The sequence below is a fragment of the Schistocerca piceifrons genome, chromosome X, assembly GCF_021461385.2.
Source record: "Schistocerca piceifrons isolate TAMUIC-IGC-003096 chromosome X, iqSchPice1.1, whole genome shotgun sequence".
NCBI lineage: Eukaryota > Metazoa > Arthropoda > Insecta > Orthoptera > Acrididae > Schistocerca > Schistocerca piceifrons.
Genome location: NC_060149.1, coordinates 412,638,394 through 412,658,142, shown reverse-complemented (window position 1 = coordinate 412,658,142; position 19,749 = coordinate 412,638,394). Strand labels below are relative to the sequence as shown.

The 19,749-nt window shown below is 38.3% G+C and overlaps 1 protein-coding gene across 1 annotated transcript in view; it reads left to right on the top strand.

Moving 5' to 3' along the window:
- LOC124723145 (protein unc-79 homolog) overlaps positions 1-19,749 on the top strand; it is an 868,025-nt gene that overhangs the window by 52,442 nt on the left and 795,834 nt on the right. Inside the window, exons 7-8 of the mRNA XM_047248336.1 lie at positions 2,615-2,847; positions 2,961-3,175. Coding sequence (XP_047104292.1) covers positions 2,615-2,847; positions 2,961-3,175 — 448 coding nt within the window. The remainder of the gene's footprint in view (positions 1-2,614; positions 2,848-2,960; positions 3,176-19,749) is intronic.

Here is a 19,749-nt window from a genome sequence, read left to right as displayed (position 1 = left end):
CAAGTTGGAAGCAAAGATGTTACTGAGGGTACCGGAAAGAATTCAGAATAAAAACTCTTGCTGTTCGCTGATTATGTCACATATTTGTCACCAGACATTTATGTGGCATTCAGAAATATTAATACAAAGCACAATGAGTTAAATAGGAGCAATGCCAGAAGACAGTCTAGTGCTATTGTGAAGCACGTCTACAGCAAGGTTACTGCTGTTCTAGAGACTGTCCTTGCAACTGTCCATTAAGTGCAAGCTGTATCTGTGGAGTTTCAGTTAGCAGAGCAGTGATTATTCTATAGATGGTACCAAAAAAGGCTGTGGCTGTTCTGTGCTGTGTACTTTATGGGACATGGGTTGCAAAGGGTGTTTGTTGCCCACTTGATATGTCATGGGCAGTGTTATTGACAGCAATGTGCAAGTGCAACAGTGCCCTCCAAGCTTCTTTCATGCACGTTTTCTGTATGACTATCGCTCTTGGTGACAAGGCTCACCTTTTCCCTGAAATGGCCATGTATGGCCTGTAGTGTTCATGTCTGAGTTTCTGGTGAGATGGAGGTCAGAGGCATTCTGGAGCCAATGGACTGCCTAGCTGCTCTGATGTTCATTCTGAGAGACAGTTTCAGGCCCATAGGCTACTACCGAAGGCTTGTGGTTTGTAAATAAGTGATACTATACACTGTAAAGAAAAATGTGAAACTTCTTCATAGTACATATGTAATTGACAGTTCCTCTGGGTCTATTTGGGAGGAGGTAGTTGGAGCCTAATTGAGTGTTTTTACTGCATACATGAACAATCATTAACTACTTCCAAGTTTCTTATGCACCAGAATGACACTTGTTCCACATTGGGATGCATCTACTGTAAAAATCATTAGTTTGCATGGTATAAATATTAGTAGACATGGACCAGACTGGAGCTTACTCTTAAACATAAAGTGTGTTTTGTTGCAGTCCATAGACTGTACAGTACACCTCAAAGGTAACTGAGTGGGCAAATGATTTCAGCCATGTTCAGAATGAACTTCTTCATAGTAGTTAATTTTTCCTAGGAGCTCTTGTAAATCTGTGGTACTCTTTTGGTTCTGGTAATATGTCTACAGCTTCTAAATAGAACAGTGTGAGTGATATGCTCATTGAATTAAGAATATGACGTAGATGTTCTAGTTGTTCTTTAAAGAATGTACATTTTCGGCCTGCCTCATGCAGCTTGGAGAAGCTGATTTGCAAATTATTCAAGTGATCATGCTGGTCCTTGCCCATAATAATAATGTTAGGAAGGTAGTTTGCGCACTCCAGTTTTTTTACTCCAAAAATCTTTGAAAATGGTGGCTGCAGTTGCTATTCTGAAATACAGTATTTTATATCTATACAGGCCAAAGTATGTATTAATAACTGTGAGGTCACAAGAAAGCATCAGGCTAAGAGAAATTGCGAGTAAATTTTGATTTTTAAAAATGCCCACCAGTTGCTAACTCGCAGAGCAGATTGTACAGATATGTAATGGGGTATGAATCTCTACCACTGATGGTGCATTAAGTGGGCAGATACAGCTTAAGATCTTCAAAAACTCAATTTTTCAAAAGTATTATTTTTTATTATGCTCCGCATTAATACAATGACTTCATATTATGGGACTGCAATCAGAGAAAATTCTTATACTAACAGGGGAACAGCTATATTGGCTATATGGTGTCATGAATTCTGATTCTGACTCAGTGCATCATTTTTGTCCCAAGGGAAATGATAATGATGTCCATATCATGTGCAAAATGTTGATAGCTATGGGCACAAAAAATACTTGACCAGTTGCAGTGATGGGATCTATCAAGTGTGTGCTTAAAAATTTAGTGGCCACAGAGCTCTTAAAAGATGGTTTGGAGCTAATGCACAAAATGTGAATGAGTCACTAATCAGCAAAATTTGGAAAGTTTGTCCCAAGTTTGTTTAATGAACATAGTAAGAGCATATGGACTATCAGACCAATTGTGTGATTGGATTGAAGAGTTCCTAGATAACAGAACACAGCATGTCATTCTCAATGGAGAGAAGTCTTCTGAAGTAAAAGTGGTTTCAGGTGTGCCACAGGGGAGTGTCGTAGAACCGTCTGCTGTGACAGAGAAAATTCTGATCTGTTTTATTTTGTCTTAGAATCCACTTAAATTCTTACCTTTGTTTATTTCAAATGACTGTGTATTTCCAACAAACAGGGCAAAAAAGTTATGGTGTGATAGATAAAACATGTATATTCATGAAAGCAGAATCAATCAGTAAACATTATTGTGAGAAAAAAATCTTTTGGTCTTTTCCTCGAAGTATATGAATGCTATTATTACTGCTCATATGGACAAGTGACCAGCAGACTGCAGCAGTTAAATATAGAGACTACATTTCCCAAAGTATTGACGGGCATAATATTTTTGGCAGATATATATTTCTCTCTGGAGCCACTCCCTGAAGAAATGATTTTGCATCAATAAGTGACTTGGAAATTTACAGTTTCTTTGAAGGATTAAATTTACTCTGAGATTTGTTTAAACATCTGTTTTGTGTGTGATTTTAAAATTTGAGGTCTTACAGCAGTTATCGTTGTCTAAAACTGATCTTTCTTTTTCATATTTAGATGACTTCGTTCCATTTGTTTGCCAGCGAGATATGTGTCCCAGTGCAGGGAACGCTGAAGCAGCAAAAGTTTGTTTTGATCATTGCATTTCAATCACGTTTGCCAGTGATAGTCCTCCACCTTTGTATCTTTGCATAGAATGTGCAAATGAAATACACAGGGAACATCCAAATCAAATGTTCTTTGACATATTACATCCAATGCAACAAGTATCAATGACTTGTGAAAACAAGGTAATTTCTGCAAGTGATCTTAAGAACTCTGTACTGTTTTGAAACTCTTAAAATTAATGTTTCTTCCTACAGCTCTCCTTATTCTAGTGCATTAATCAGGCTCTATATTTTAGAATTGCAGGGGTACTGACAAGTATGCTATCTCAATTTGCTTTTCAACTGAATGTGCAAGCTACAATGGAAACCACCCTATAAGATATTGTCAACAGTGCCACAGCATCAGGCATAATAATCGCCGAGGAATGGATCATATTGTGCATAAGAGTTTGCCATACATTTGGGATATGGATACCAAAATGAAATCCTATTTGGTGGAAGCAATAGTCAGGTTAGTAACATTATTTTAGTCCTCCCAGAAATTCATTTTAAAACATAAACAATATTTGTGCCATATATTTGTTTACATCTAGTTTGGTGTAATTGTTTGTATGTTCTGCGGATCATACATAATTTTGAGCTTTGCTATGATGAGGAATGAGTCAGTTTTATAATAATAGTACACTTTTCCAATGAAAAATAAATATGACAGCATTCTGACCATTTACAAAAGTGTCTGAAGCTACCTTTTTTTAATTTTTTTGTCTGCAGTGAGTGATTTATACATAACTGTGTTCAATCTCTCTCTCTCTCTCTCTCTCTCTCTCTCTCTCTCTCTCTCTCTCTCTCTCTCTCTCTCACACACACACACACACACAATATTGTTGATTGCATAACGGTTTCAGGGCCCTTTTTTTCACTAAAAACAACAGATCCACTGTCATGGTATGAATAATTCTCAGTAGACCCTTTAGATATAGTTGACATGCTTGCACTCCTGATTGAAAATCTGACCCTGTGTTGCACTATGAAATTTAGAACTAAATTACTTGGTCAATATTGAGTAACTTCATCAACTGAACTGAATTAGGGACTTATCAAATATACTCAAAGATGTTGCTCAAGGAAACATAGAGTTTCGCACTGAAATGTGAGAAGACCTGGACGTACATACCTACAAAATGTTGTTGCCCGAGAACTAAGTGAGAATGGAAAACACACAGGCCTTTGGTAAGAAATCCAACTTCATGTTTCTCATTTAACTGTATCATTTATCAAGCATGAATTTCTTTCCATATGTAAGACATCATACAGAAACCAATCTTTTGGTACTGGCCAGTAGACAACTCTAGTAAACTTTATGAACATTTGTTGCATAGGCTCATGTAACGTTCTAGTAGATTATATTTGAATTTGATATGCAAGATTTTGTTCCATTAAGAGCGAGGTGCTGCGACTTCCTTGCGGACAGAACTCAAAATATTGCTGTTAATGGAACAAAATCAACAGATGGAAAGGTAATTTGTGGAGTACCCGAAGGAAGTGTGATAGGACTGTTGTTATTGTGGTCGTCAATCCAAAGACTGGTTTGATGCAGCTCTCCATGCTACTCTATCCTATGCAAGTCTGTTGATCTCTGAGTGACTACTACAACCTACATCCCTCTGAATCTGTATACTGTATTTATCTCTTGGTATCCCTCTATGATTCTTTGCCTCTCGACACTTCCATCCAATACCAAACTGGTGATCCATTGATGTCTCAGGATGTGTCCTATCAACCAATCCCTTCTTCTAGTCGGGTTATGCCACAAATTTCTTTTCTCCCAATTCAATTCAGTGCCTCCTCATTAGTTTCGAGGTCTACCCATCTTGACTGTTACTGTATACAGCGTATGTAAATGATCTAGTAGAAAGTGTTGGATGCTATTTAAGACTGTTCACAGATGATACAGTTGTCTGTAACAAAGTAGCAATGCCAGAAGACAGTATTCATTTGCAGAATGGCCTGCAGACGATTGATGAATGCTGCTGTCTCTGGCCATTGACCCTGAACATAAATAAACGTAACATACTGCACACAAATAAGAAAAAAAATCCATTCCTGTAGAACTACATTATTGATGAGAAACTGCTGGAAACAGTATCTACCGCAAAATATCTAGGAGTAACTATACAGAGCGACCTTAAGTAAAATGACCACATAAAAGAAATACTAGGAAAAGCAGAGGCTGGAAAAGATTCATAGGAAGAATGTAAGGAAGCGTAACTCATCCACAAAGGAAATGGCATATAAGGTGCTTGTTCAACAAATTCTTGAGTACTGTCTATCAATGGGATCCTTACCAGGTAGGACTGATAGAAGAGATAGACAAGATCCAATGAAGAGCAACACATTTAATCATGGGATCATTTAGTCAGTGTGAGAGCACTACCAAGATGCTCAACAAACTCCATTGGCAGACATTACATCTACATCTACATCTACATCTACATCCATACTCTGCAAGCCACCTGACGGTGTGTGGCGGAGGGTACTTTGAGTACCTCTATCGGTTCTCCCTTCTATTCCAGTCTCGTATTGTTTGTGGAAGAAAGATTGTTGGTATGCCTCTGTGTGGGCTCTAATCTCTCTGATTTTTATCCTCATGGTCTCTTTGCGAGATATACATAGGAGAGAGCAATATACTGCTTGATTCCTTGGTGAAGGTATGTTCTCGAAACTTCAACAAAAGCCCGTACCAAGCTACTGAGCGTCTCTCCTGCAGAGTCTTCCACTTGAGTTTATCTATCATCTCCATAACGCTTTCGCGATTACTAAATGATCCTGTAATGAAGTGCGCTGCTCTCCGTTGGATCTTCTCTATCTCTTGTATCAACCCTATCTGGTACAGATCCCACACTGGTGAACAATACTCAAGCAGTGGGCAAACAGGTGTACTGTAACCTACTTCCTTTGTTTTCGGATTGCATTTCCTTAGGATTCTTCCAGTGAATCTCAGTCTGGCATCTGCTTTACCGACGATCAATTTTATTTGATCATTCCATTTTAAATCACTCCTAATGCGTACTCCCAGATAATTTATGGAATTAACTGCTTCCAGTTGCTGACCTGCTATATTGTAGCTAAATGATAAGGGATCTTCCTTTCTGTGTATACGCAGCACATTACACTTGTCTACATTGAGATTCAGTTGCCATTCCCTGCACCATGCGGCAATTTGTTGCAGATCCTCCTGCATTTCAGTCCAATTTTCCATTGTTATAACCTCTCGATATACCACAACATCATCCGCAAAAAGCTTCAGTGAACTTCTGATGTTATCCACTTGGTCATTTATGCATATTGTGAATAGCGACGGTCCTATGACACTCCCCTGCGGCACACCTGAAATCACTTTTACTTCGGAAGACTTCTGTCCATTGAGAATGACATGCTGTGTTCTGTTATCCAGGAACTCTTCAATCCAATCACACAATTGATCTGATAGTCCATATGCTCTTACTTTGTTCATTAAACAACTGTGAGGAACTGTATCGAACGGTTTTCGGAAGTCAAGAAACACGGCATCTACCTGGGAACCCATGTCTATGGCTCTCTGAGTCTCGTGGATGAATAGTACAAGCTGGGTTTCACACTAGCGTCTTTTTTGAACCCCATGCCGATTCCTACAGAGTAGATTTCTAGTCTCCAGAAAAGTCATTATACTCGAACATAATACGTGTTCCAAAATTCTACAACTGATCGACATTAGAGATATAGGTCTATAGTTCTGCACTTCTTTATGATATCCTTTCTTGAAAACAGGGATGACCTGTGCCCTTTTCCAATCCTTTGGAACGCTATGCTCTTCTAGAGACCTATGTTACACCGCTGCAAGAAGGGGGGCAAGTTCCTTCGTGTACTCTGTGTAAAATCGAACTGGTATCCCATCAGGTCCAACGGTGTTTCTTCTTTTGAGCGATTTTAGTTGTTTCTCTATCCCTCTGTCATCTATTTCGATATCTACCATTTTGTCATCTGTGCGACAATCAAGAGAAGGAACTACAGTGCAGTCTTCCTCTGTGAAACCGCTTTGGAAAAAGACATTTAGTACCTCGGTCTTTAGTCTGTCATCCTCTGTTTCAGTACCATTTTGGTCAAGAGTGTCTGGACATTTTGTTTTGATCCACCTACCACTTTGACATAAGACCAACATTTATTAGGATTTTCTGCCAAGTCAGTACATAGAACTTTACTTTTGAATTCATTGAACGCCTCTCGCATAGCCCTCCTCACACTACATTTCACTTTGCGTAAATTTTGTTTGTCTGCAAGGCTTTGGTATGTTTATGTTTGCTGTGAAGTTCCCTTTGCTTCCGCAGCAGTTTTTTAACTCTTTTGTTGTACCACGGTGGCTCTTTTCCATCTCTTATGATCTTGGTTGGCACATAATCATCTAATGCATATTGTTTGATGGTTTTGAACTTTGTCCACTGATTCTCAACACTATCTGTACTTGAGACAAAACTTTGGTGTTGAGCCATGAAGTACTCTGAAATCTGCTTTTTATTACTTTTACTAGATAGAAAAATCTTCCTACCTTTTTTAATATTTCTATTTACGGCTGAAATCATTGATGCTGTAACCGCTTTATGATAGCTGATTCCAATATTTCAGTTATGTTTGTCACCAGAATGTCTAATATGTTATCGCCACAAGTTGGTTCTCTGTTTAACTCCTCAAGGTAGATTTCAGATAATGCACTTAAAAAAAATTCACTAGATTCTTTGGCCCTGCCAGCCATTATAAACATTTGAGTCTCCCAGTCTATATCCGGCAAATTAAAATCTCCACCCAGAACTATAACATGGTCGGGAAATCTACTCAAAATATTTTCCAAATTTTCCTTCAGGTGCTCTGTCACAACAGCTGCTGAGCCAGGGGGCCTATAGAGACATCCAATTACCATGTTTGAGCCTGCTTTAACCATGACCTTCACCCAAATTATTTCACATTTCAGATCTCCGTCAATTTCCTTCGATACTAATGCACTTCTTATCGCTATAAACACGCCTCCCCCTTCACTGTCCAGCCTGTCTCTGCGGTATACATTCCAATCTGAGTTTAGAATTTCATTACTGTTTACATCTGGTTTCAGCCAACTTTCTGTCCCTAGTACTATGTGGGCATTGTGACTGTTTATTGATGAGAGCAGTTCTGGGACCTTTCTATAGACGCTCCTGCAGTTTACTATTACCACATTAATATCGTTATTCCCTGTTGCGTTTTGCCTACTACTACCTTGTCACGTCTCAGGAGGCATCTTGTCAGGCCTAGGGAGGGAATTCTCTAACCTAAAAGACCCATGTGGGCACTCCACATGTACTCTGCTAACCTTGTAGCCACTTCCTGCATGTAGTGCACTTCTGACCTATTCAGGGGGACCCTACATTTCTCCACCCGATAGCAAAGGTCGAGAAATTTGCACCCCAGATCTCCGCAGAATCGTCCAAGCCTTTGGTTTAAGCCTTCCACTCAGCTCCAAACCAGAGGACCGCGATCGGTTCTGGGAACGATACTACAAATAGTTAGCTCAGATTCCACCCTGCGAGCGAGGCTTTCCGCCTTCACCAACTTCGCCAACCGCCTGTATGAACTGAGGATGACCTCTGACCCCGACGACAGGAGTCATTAGTGCCAACATGAGCAACAATTTGCAGTCAGGTGCACCCAGTGCTCTCTATCGCCGCCGGCAGGGCCTCCTCCACATCTCAGATGTGGCAGACAGAGTGAACACTGGCCTTTTTCCCCGACCTTTCCACTATTTCCCTAAGGGACTCCATCACCCGCCTAACGTTGGAGCTCCCAATCACTAATAAACCCCTTCCCCCGTGTGCCTGCTCAGACTTTACTGAAGGAGCGGCCACATGTCCACTCACAGGCGCAGCAGGCGATGCCACACGGCCAGCCACCACATTGACCCTCCGCCTCGTGTGCCGCCAATGCCGCTGAACGCGCCACTTCCCTTGGGGAGAGGGTGGCCCAACCGCGCCCGGTACCTCCGAAGATGTCTCGACAGCAGGGACCATGGGTGAAGCTTGTAACACCTGGGGTGTACTATTTGACTCACCAGACTCCACAATGCCGCAACACTCCGAGGCAGCAGCCTGAAGACGGCTGACCGCAGCCTTCAACACATTCAGCTGTCTGCGAACAGTGGCCAGCTCCTCCTGCGTCCGTACATAGCAATCACACATCTTATCCATCCTAAGAAATCACTTTACTGTAGAGAGTTAATCAACATTTAACTAGACTGCTAATTCACTAAAGGCAGCTAATAGCTGACTAAACTGTGATTACTAGACACTTCTTGTTGGAAATAATGAAAATAAGCACTAACTGTCTCTGGACTGTATTCAAAACAAACACTAGCACTACTGGCACTGCAGCTGACTAAAGGGACTCTCTCTGACTGTATTCAAAAACAAACATGAAATCTATGGAACACTATTACTAGCTGAAAAGCAAATATATTTTATAACAGCTATCAACCACTAGCTTCATGGTATGTAGAATAGACTCAAATGTGACAAGCTGTGGATCATTATCTATCACTATTCTGAGAAGTAACCCCAGTGTCAAAGATGTTGGTCAAGACCCAGAATGACACATGTGGACCTTATTATCCAGGACACATGTGAGAAGTGGGAGAGAGAGAGCATCCAGCACTACCAGCCACACTGGCATTGTGAATGGTGTAGCATAATTAATGTGCATCATCTTCCAAGAATGTTCAAATTTTGACCAAGGCAGTAAATGGTACTGGGTTCTCTCTATTTACTTAACCAGATAAGATTTGGAGCACCAACTCCCCTCTTACGTCAGACCCGGGTTTTACAGATCCAGCACTTTTTATCTCACAGTGAAACAAGATTTGATTTTATGTAATGCCATTTGAAATAATAGTACTCATTAATAATTATAAGGGGATGTTCAAAAGATTTCCATTTGAAGTCCGTACACTCCACAATCGGTATGCCAATCAGGCAAAATCACCAAGAGCATTGAGACAATCATCCCACCAATACCACAAAACTAGAAGATACCCGTTCGTTAAAACACCTTGTCCTGTTGCGTGAAGAGATCCATAACTACCTGCTGCATGTCATCTTCTGACAGGAATTGTCGATCCTTCAAGGCCTTTTTTAAGTGACAGAAGTCGTGATAATCACATGGGGGACAGATCAGGGCTTTAGGGGGGATGCTCAAGTGTTTCCCTCTTGTATTGACGTAACTTCTGCATCACGACATTTGAGATTTGGGGATGTGCATTACCATGAAGCTGCATCATCCCTCGGCACACCACTCCACAACTGTGGTTTTTGACTGACATGCTGCCCCATACACATTCCTCATTCTCTGATGGGTGTCTATCGGTGTTTTTCCTTTGGCAGCCAAGAAAAGAATAACAGCATGTTGGTCCTGTTTCTACACATTTTGGAATAACATCGCCATAGTTCATGTTTCTTCACTTACTGCACACAATCGCAAAGACACGAATGCCCACTAATCCCTTGCCTACACGGCAGTGCTTATATACTGGCAATAATAATAATAATAATAATAATAAAACCCGTGGAGGCTCGGGAAAAGAATAAGCCTCAGGTATGTTCTGCCAGTCGTAAAAGGCGACGAAAAGAACAAACCACTAATAGGGCTAAGCCCCCTTTTAGTGTGATTAGTTGGTTCAGGACAGAACTAATGAAGCCTCGGACAAGCCCTGTCATGGTCTGGGACGACGCTTGAACCCTATGCCCGTCCACAATAGTAACAACACTGCTAGCCACACGGAAAATGATTTAAATCCAAATAGAGGTGTTTTGCAGGATATGCTTCCTGCAACCACCCTAGAAGGAAAACAAAGACAGAGGATGAGATGGTCAGATGAAGTTAACCGTCACCTCATGTTCTGTTATTACCAAGCAACAAACTTAGGAACCAACGCAACTGGATACAGATCACAAGTATACACAACATTTATTACCAGATACCCAGAATTAAAATTTTTAACAGAACAATAACTAGCTGATCAGATCCATGTAATAATCAAAAATAACAGGATACCCCAGTCAGAATTAGAAAACATCAAACAACAAGCAAAACAAATACGGGAACAAAATAATGTGCAATCAGAAGAAGAAGAAGAAGAAGAAGAAAATACAGTAATGGACTTGAACATCCCAGAGTAAACAAACAAAGAACAACACGCATCAATTAAACAATCAGAGGAAAATGAAATCTTTAGACAGCCACCAGAACAAGCGCAAATAGAACACGAAGTGACACACATGTTAGATATAGAAGAAAAATTTCAGCTGACATATATAGAATCTTCTTCTTCATGTGCCGTCTCCTCTAAGAAGGTTGGCTGTCATCATGGCAATTTCTGATCTTGATTTGGCTGATCTAAGGAGTTCTGACGTTGAACAGTTATACCAATTTTTTAAATTGTCAATCCAGGATGTCCGTCTTCTACCCCTCGTTCTCTTCCCACAAATTTTCCCTTCTAGTATTATTTGCAATATTTTGTAATTTACTCCCCTAATAACATGGCCTAAATATTGTAGCTTCCTTACTTTAATAATTTTAATTAATTCTTTTTCCTTTCCCATTCTTCTTAGGACATCTTGATTAGTAATCCTCGACACCCAACTAATTCTAAGTATTCTTCTATATGCCCACATTTCAAAAGCTTCTAAACTGTTCATGTCCTTCTTTTTCAATGTCCACGCTTCCATTCCGTATAATAATTTTGAGAATACATAGCATCTTAGCAACCTCATTTTTGTGTTTAAACAAATGTCTCTCGAACAGAATGCATTTTTCATCTTATTAAAGATACTTCTGGCCTGTCCTATTCTCGATTTAATTTCTTCTGAGCTTTCAATCTCCTCATTTACAATTGTTCCGAGATATTTAAATTTACGTACTTGATCGACTCTTTCCCTATTGATTGTAAGATTTTCTTGTTGGTGTGTTTTAGATATCACCATGAACTTAGTCTTGCTTACGTTAAGAGTCAAGCCAAATTCTTCACTTTTTTCTGCGACTTTGTCAAGAAGTAATTGTAGATCTTTGAGGTTTCCAGCTAGTAGTGCAGTGTCATCAGCAAACCTAACATTGTTAATGTTTAGCCCATTCACTTTAATGCCAGCTATTTCATCTGATAGAGCTGCCTGGATTATGTCTTCTGAATACATATTAAACAATAAGGGTGAGAGAACGCAACCTTGTCTCACACCCCTCTTTATTTCTATATCATTCGATAACTCATTTTCTACCTTCACGGTTGCGGTTTGATTGTAGTAGAGGTTATATATAATGCGGATGTCTTTCTTATCAAGTGTTTTCTTTTCTAACAATTCTATGAGATGATCATGACGAACTTTGTCAAATGCTTTATTATAATCCAGGAAGCACACATATAGTGGCTGGTTAACCTCCATACATCGTTGTACTAATATGTTAAAAGCAAACAATGCTTCTCTTGTACCGAGGGAACTTCTAAAACCGAATTGTGCTTCACTTATACCTTCTTCTACTTTTTTGTATATTCGTTGGTATATAACTTTTAGAAATATCTTTAAGGTGTGACTCATTAAGCTTATTGTACGGTGATCATTACAAGTTTTGGCATTAGCCTTTTTGGGTAATGTAACAAAGGTAGATGTCAACCAATCCCTAGGAATAATTCCCGAATTATAAATATCATTAAACAATTGTACAAATATATCTATATGGTCTATTCCTATGAGTTTCAGGATGTCATTTGGTATCTTATCCGGTCCAGGGGCTTTTCCTGTCTTTGATTTGTTGATAACATGTAATATTTCTTCTTTCGATATGCTTGGTCCTCGTTCTCCGATCATGTTATCATAAAATTTTTGATCTTTTCTTGCATCTTCAAATAGTTCTTTGACATATTCTGTCCACCTGTCCAGTTTACCTTTAACATCAGGAATTATTTTGCCATTTTTATCTAACAATAAACTTGTACTTTTCTTTTTATTAAGTCCAGCTAAATCTTTAACTTTTTTGTGTAAGTTGAAACTATCATGTCTTGTTTCATAACTCTCAATTTCAGAGCATTGTTCCTTGTACCATTCTTCTTTTGCTCGCCGTGTTTCTTTTCGTATTTCTGCATGTAATCTTTTATACTCGCTTTCATCTCTATTTTTAAGTATTCTTCTTTGTTCCATCAATTGTAATATCTTCTCTGTCATCCACTTCTTTTTCATGTTGTCGTGTTTGGTCGCCATTGTGTTTTTACATGCATTATTTAATGTGTCTTTTATAAGTTCCCATTTGCCATCAATGTCTTCTGTTTGATTATTCTTTATCCTAACTAATTCCTTATTAATCTCTTCAGAAGTCTTTTGTTTAGTCAAGGGGTCTCTTAGAATAGTTGTATTTATATAGTCCTTCTTTTGTTTCTTTTGTATGGCTTTCAGTTTCACATGGAACTTTGCTACTAAAAGGTTATGATCAGAAAATATATCAGCTCCTGGATATGTTTTCACACCATGAATAGAATTTTTGTACCTCTTGTTTATAAGTATGAAATCAATTTGATTTCTGCAAACTTCTTCATTACAGTCTCTTGGTGATTTCCAAGTATAAAGTCTTCGTTTAGGGAGTTTAAAAAATGTGTTTGTAATAGACAGATTGTTTTCCTGGCAAAATTGTGACAGCAAATCTCCTCTTTCATTTCTTGTTCCTAAACCAAAAGGTCCAATAAGATCACCTTCACTTCCTTCACCTATTTTGGCATTAAAATCTCCCATGATGATAATAATGTCTCTGCTTTTTGAGGTTCCTATTGCTAGTGTTAATTCTTCATAAAATTTTCCTATTTCTTCTTGGTCTTTGTCGGCTGTTGGAGCATAGATTTGGATTAATTTAATATTTGTTTGTTTCGTTTGTAAATGTAGACTGATTACTCTATCTGAGATTGGTAAAATGCTTTTGACAGATTTACTAGCATACTCATCTAAAATTATTCCTACCCCATTCCTGTGCTGGCTATCAGAATTTCCCGAGTAATATACTTTCATGTTGTCAATGGTCATTTCTCCTGAGTCAGGCCATCTTGTTTCACTTACACCCAAAATGTTAATTTTTAGACGTTTCATTTCTTGTATAACATTATTTACTTTGCCTGGTTGGCATAATGATCTTACATTCCAAGTTGCTATTGTTGCATTATTTTTGTATTTACTTGTGGCATTGTTCAAGGCTCTCCTCCCCGGAGATCCGAGTGGGGGAGTTGAAACTCCGGATAATTTGACATTGAACCCTGCCATGATGAGTTTTCCTGGGGATATCCATTGGATCTTTAATGCTGTGGTTTCCCGTTGCCTTCAGCATCCTATGCCGTTGACCACCCTTGGTGATTCTTCCGTCTTTAGGAGTGATTTCTCACTTCAAGGACAAGAGAGTGCCCTTGCTCTACCAGCTCATCCGCCCTCTAGAAGGTCGTTGGCTTAGTAGAGGGTTCTCCTTATCCCGGGAGAAACTCGGTCGCCAGAGCCTCGTTAGCGTAGCAGGGGATACCACGTGCCGTAGAGGTTGACATTTGTGTGGGAGAGGCTATTGGTGACGCATCCCACACCTTACCCCCCATATATAGAATACAAAGACACAAATACAGACATTAGACCATTCTTGCATAGACCACCAAATAACCCACAAGTCGAAGCAACAATAACAACTATCAACACACTCATACACAACAAAATAAATGAAAATACAACTATGGAAGAGTTACAACTACTGGTTTATATAGGAGCACTCACTACACTAAATATACCCACTAGGCAGAGATCAGAACCAACCAACAAACAGAAGAAACCCACAAAACCAGCGTGGCAACACAGGTTACAGATCAGAATAGAGAAACTGAGAAAAGACATCGGACAGCTAACACAATTTATAAGAAATGAAATATCAGACAAAAAACGGAAAAGGTTAGGTAAAATCTCACAACAAGAAGCGATAGAGCAATTAGATGAACAGAAGCAGAAATTACAAGCATTGGCCAAATGACTTAGAAGATACAAAAAAGTGAAAATAGAAGGAAACAAAAGCAAACATTCAACACAAACCAAAAGAAATTTTATCAGACAATAGATAACACACACGTTAAAATAGACAATCCACCAAACATAACAGACATGGAACACTTCTGGAGCAACGTATGGTCAAACCCGGTACAACATAACAGACATGCACGGTGGATACAAGCAGAAACAGACACATACAATATGATACCACAAATTCCTGAAGTGATAATTTAGCAACATGAAGTCACCCGAGCAATTAATTCTACGCACAATTGGAAAGCCCCTGGAAAAGATAAAATAGCAAATTTCTGTCTAAAGAAGTTCACCTCAACACATTCACATCTAACTAAATTATTTAACAGTTACATTGCAGACCCATACACAGTCCCTGATACACTTACACAAGGAATAACTTATCTGAAACCTAAAGATCAAGCAGACACAGCAAACCCAGCAAAATATTGCCCCATAACATGCCTACCAACAATATACAAAATATTAACTTCAGTCATTACACAGAAATTAATGACACATACAACACAGAACAAAATTATAAATGAAGAACAAAAAAGCTGCTGCAAAGGAGCATGAGGATGTAAAGAGCAACTGATAATAGATGCAGAAGTGACATCAAGCTAAAACTAAACAAAGGTCGCTACACTACGCATACATTGATTACCAAAAAGCTTTTGATAGTGTACCCCACTCATGGTTACTACAAATATTGGAAATATACAAAGTAGATCCTAAATTGATACAGTTCCTAAACATAGTAATGAAAAATTGGAAAACCACACTTAATATCCAAACAAATTCAAATAATATCACATCACAGCCAATACAGATTAAGCGTGGAATATACCAAGGAGACTCATTAAGTCCTTTCTGGTTCTGCCTTGCTCTGAACCAACTATCCAACATGCTAAATAATACAAATTATGGCTGTAATATTACTGGAACATACCAACACAAAATCACACATTTGCTATACATGGATGATCTAAAACTACTGGCAGCAACAAATCAACAACTCAACCAATTACTAAAGATAACAGAAGTATTCAGCATTGATATAAATATGGCTTTTGGAACAGACAAATGTAAGAAAAATAGCGTAGTCAAGGGAAAACACACTAAACAAGAAGATTACATATTGGATAACCACAGCGACTGCATAGAAGCGATGGAAAAAACAGATGCCTATAAATATCTAGGATACAGACAAAAAATAGGAATAGATAATACAAATATTAAAGAAGAACTAAAAGAAAAATATAGACAAAGACTAACAAAAATACTGAAAACAGAATTGACAGCAATAAACAAGACAAAAGCTATAAATACTTACGCTATACCAAGATTGACCTATTCATTTGGAGTAGTGAAATGGAGTAACACAGAACTAGAAGCACTCAATACACTGATACAATCACAATGCCACAAATATAGCATACATCACATACATTCAATAACAGAAAGATTCACATTAAGCAGAAAGGAAGGAGGGAGGGGATTTATCGACATAAAAAAACCTACATTATGGACAGGTAGACAATTTAAGAAAATTCTTTATAGAATGAGCAGAAACTAGCAAAATACACAAAGCAATCACTCATATAAATACATCGGCTACACCACTGCAATTTCATAACCAATTCTACAACCCTTTAGATCACATAACATCAACAAATACAAAGACAGTAAATTGGAAAAAGAAAACACTACATGGCAAGCACCCGTATCATCTAACACAGCCACACATCGATTAAGACGCATCCAACACATGGCTAAGAAAAGGCAATATATACAATGAGACGGAAGGATTCATGATTGCAATACAGGATCAAACAATAAACACCAGATATTACAACAAGCATATTATTAAAGATCCCAATACCACAACATTTAAATGCAGACTTTGCAAACAATAAATAGAAACAGTAGATCACATCACAAGCAGATGTACAATACTAGCAAATACAGAATACACCAGAAGACATGACAATGTAGCAAAAATAATACATCAACAACTTGCCATACAACATAAACTAATAAAACAATTCCCACATACAAGTATGCACCACAAAATGTACTGGAGAATGATGAATACAAATTATACTGGAACAGAACCATTATAACAGATAAAACAACACCACATAACTAACCTGACATCATACTCACCAATAAAAAGAAGAAATTAACACAACTAATCGAAATATCCATACCCAATACAACAAATATACAAAAGAAAACAGGAGAAAAAATTGAAAAATACATCCAACTGGCTGAGGAAGTCAAGGACATGTGGCATCAGGATAAAGTTGACATTATACCAATTGTACTATCAACTACAGGAGTCATACCACACAATATCCACCAGTACATCAATGCAATACAGCTACATCCAAACTTATATATACAACTACAGATATCCGTAATTATTGATACATGTTCAATTACCCGAAAGTTCCTAAATGCAATATAACATATACCGTACAGTTAAAAGGAAGTCACGCTTGATCAAGGTCCGCATCACTTTCCATTTTTGACCAGACATAACGTCTGAGAAAAGAAAGAAATAATAATAATAATAATAATAATAATAATAATAGTAGTAGTAGTAGTAGTAGTAGTAGTAGTAGTAGTAGAAGATATATAATTTATTTATGTGTGTACGAAGGTGAGATTTTCTCATGTAACATGTTATAATATTCATTACTTCATCTGTGTTGATACTGCTACTTCGTTTATTCTTTCTGTAAATAGTTCGAAGCATTAGGCAATTCATAACATTCCTTCATCCCATAGTAAGTCATCAGTTTTATAGTTTTCATAAAATAATTTGTTTACATATTTAAAATACACTTAGGTATTTAAATACTGCATGTCATTAAACTGAACTGATAACAGCCCACAAAGAACATGCTGACTTGAGTTCTGCCAAGTCTCACTAAGCTATTGGTCTTCATGCGGACAGTAGAAAAACATGTTCTGGGAATCCCGGGTGGTGTGCCAATACAAGTTTATCTGTAGCTGGCATAGAACAGGTACATAGTTGTGTTTTAATTCGTCAGAGCTACCAACATTGAGGAGAATCTCTCAGTAATGACACAGCAAATGTGGAGGAGGGCGGGGGGCACCCAGAAAGGGAGGAGCACCCAGAAGGGGGGGCACCTTCCACCTCCCCTCACCTGCCGCTACCAGAAAGTTTTAAAAATTAGAAGCCTGATTTAGGCCTTGAAACACTATATTTTAAACATTTTCTGACCCTAAATAAAGATGGTATATGTAATTGTTCATATATTTATTTTTATTTTTGTATGAAAATTAATCCAAAATATCATTTTCAATAAAGAAAATTACTTCAGCCTCAACATCACTCACATTTTGAATGAATTGATGGGCGAATCTGCAGTTGATGACCCTCTGCCAGATCCGCATTTACTAGTGACTGCTGCTTCCTTCATACATTCATTTCTGCCCCATAGAAAGCATCGCCTTTTTGTATTTTTTTAAATTTTTGTTTCACTGCCCTTTTTTATGGTGCAGCTCATATAACTTGTTGATGATAAACTTTCCCAAAATCAGATAACAAATCTTGTCAGTGTTTTTGTTGTTGCTGTTGTGGAATTGGGAAATGACTTTTTTTTAAATCTATGTCATTGCTTCTGGTGCCAAGCATCAGAGCAAATTTTTGTAACGAGTTCTTCTTTTGTGTAATATTTTGATAACTATGACTCCAGACATTCCAGAGGCACTTCACTGCCTCACAGAGTGTGGTGAATTCATAAATTTTGCTTCTTGTCCATTCTGTTTCACAAATGAACACACATAAAGACAAATTGCAACACTATAGGCAGAGCAAAAACAAACACTACCACTACATAGTAATGTATGGTGATTGTAGGCCATTGTTCCTCTCTCCTGTACTGATACAGCCATGGAACACTGGTTTTGTGTTGCCAAGATGTTGACAACACGCAAACATCGGTAATCCAATACTAGCCGTGACCAATGTTGCAGGACATGTTTTAAACTCAGTGTAAACGTGCCTTTAGCAAGACATGGTGACACAATCATCTGTAGACAAGTTCACCGCATACTCGGGAAGCAAATCATTACAGTCTATAAAACATTTTAGTAGCGTATGATTAGAGTAATGTAAACAGTACTAGTTTGATTTTCGTAATACATCAAATTGTAAAATGTCTATTTCCATAATTTTTAATAACCCCCCCCATCACACTGTAAATAAGGCAATAAATCTGTAATAATTGTGGATAGTCCATAATAGTTGGCAGCCATGATTCATAGTTAATTTTGAGAGTGGTAATGACTTTTAATATTATTTCACTCCATTGTTCAGAAGTAATTCTGAAGTCCAATTTTCACTGTGTGGGCAGCTTAGATCCATATAGTCATTTTGATATGCAACATACAGTTATAGTAATATATATTTGGGAGTTGAATTGGCTGGCTGCTGAAACTGCTGATCTGGTTCTCACTCATTTGGGTTTCAACAGCCTGTGTGCAAACTATCTGCTATCTGTGTAGTATATCTATGTCAGTTACATGGCCGGCCGCGGTGGTCTAGCGGTTCTAGGCGCGCAATCCGGAACCGCGCGACTGCTACGGTCGCAGGTTCGAATCCTGCCTCGGGCATGGATGTTTGTGCTGTCCTTAGGTTAGTTAGGTTTAAGTAGTTCTAAGTTCTAGGGGACTGATGACCACAGATGTTAAGTCCCATAGTGCTCAGAGCCATTTTTTTCAGTTACATCTTCAGCAGACTGACATTGGTCACATACTACTATTTGTATGCCTTTTCCCTGCAGTTCTCTGGAATGATCCAGTACATATTTCCTCAAGACTCTCAGCTGTCTGCTCAAGTTCACTTATTCCTGCTCGCTGCACCTGACATACATGAGTTTCAAAGTGGGTTTTATTAGTAGCATGATTTGTTCTTCCACATTGCTACATTGCT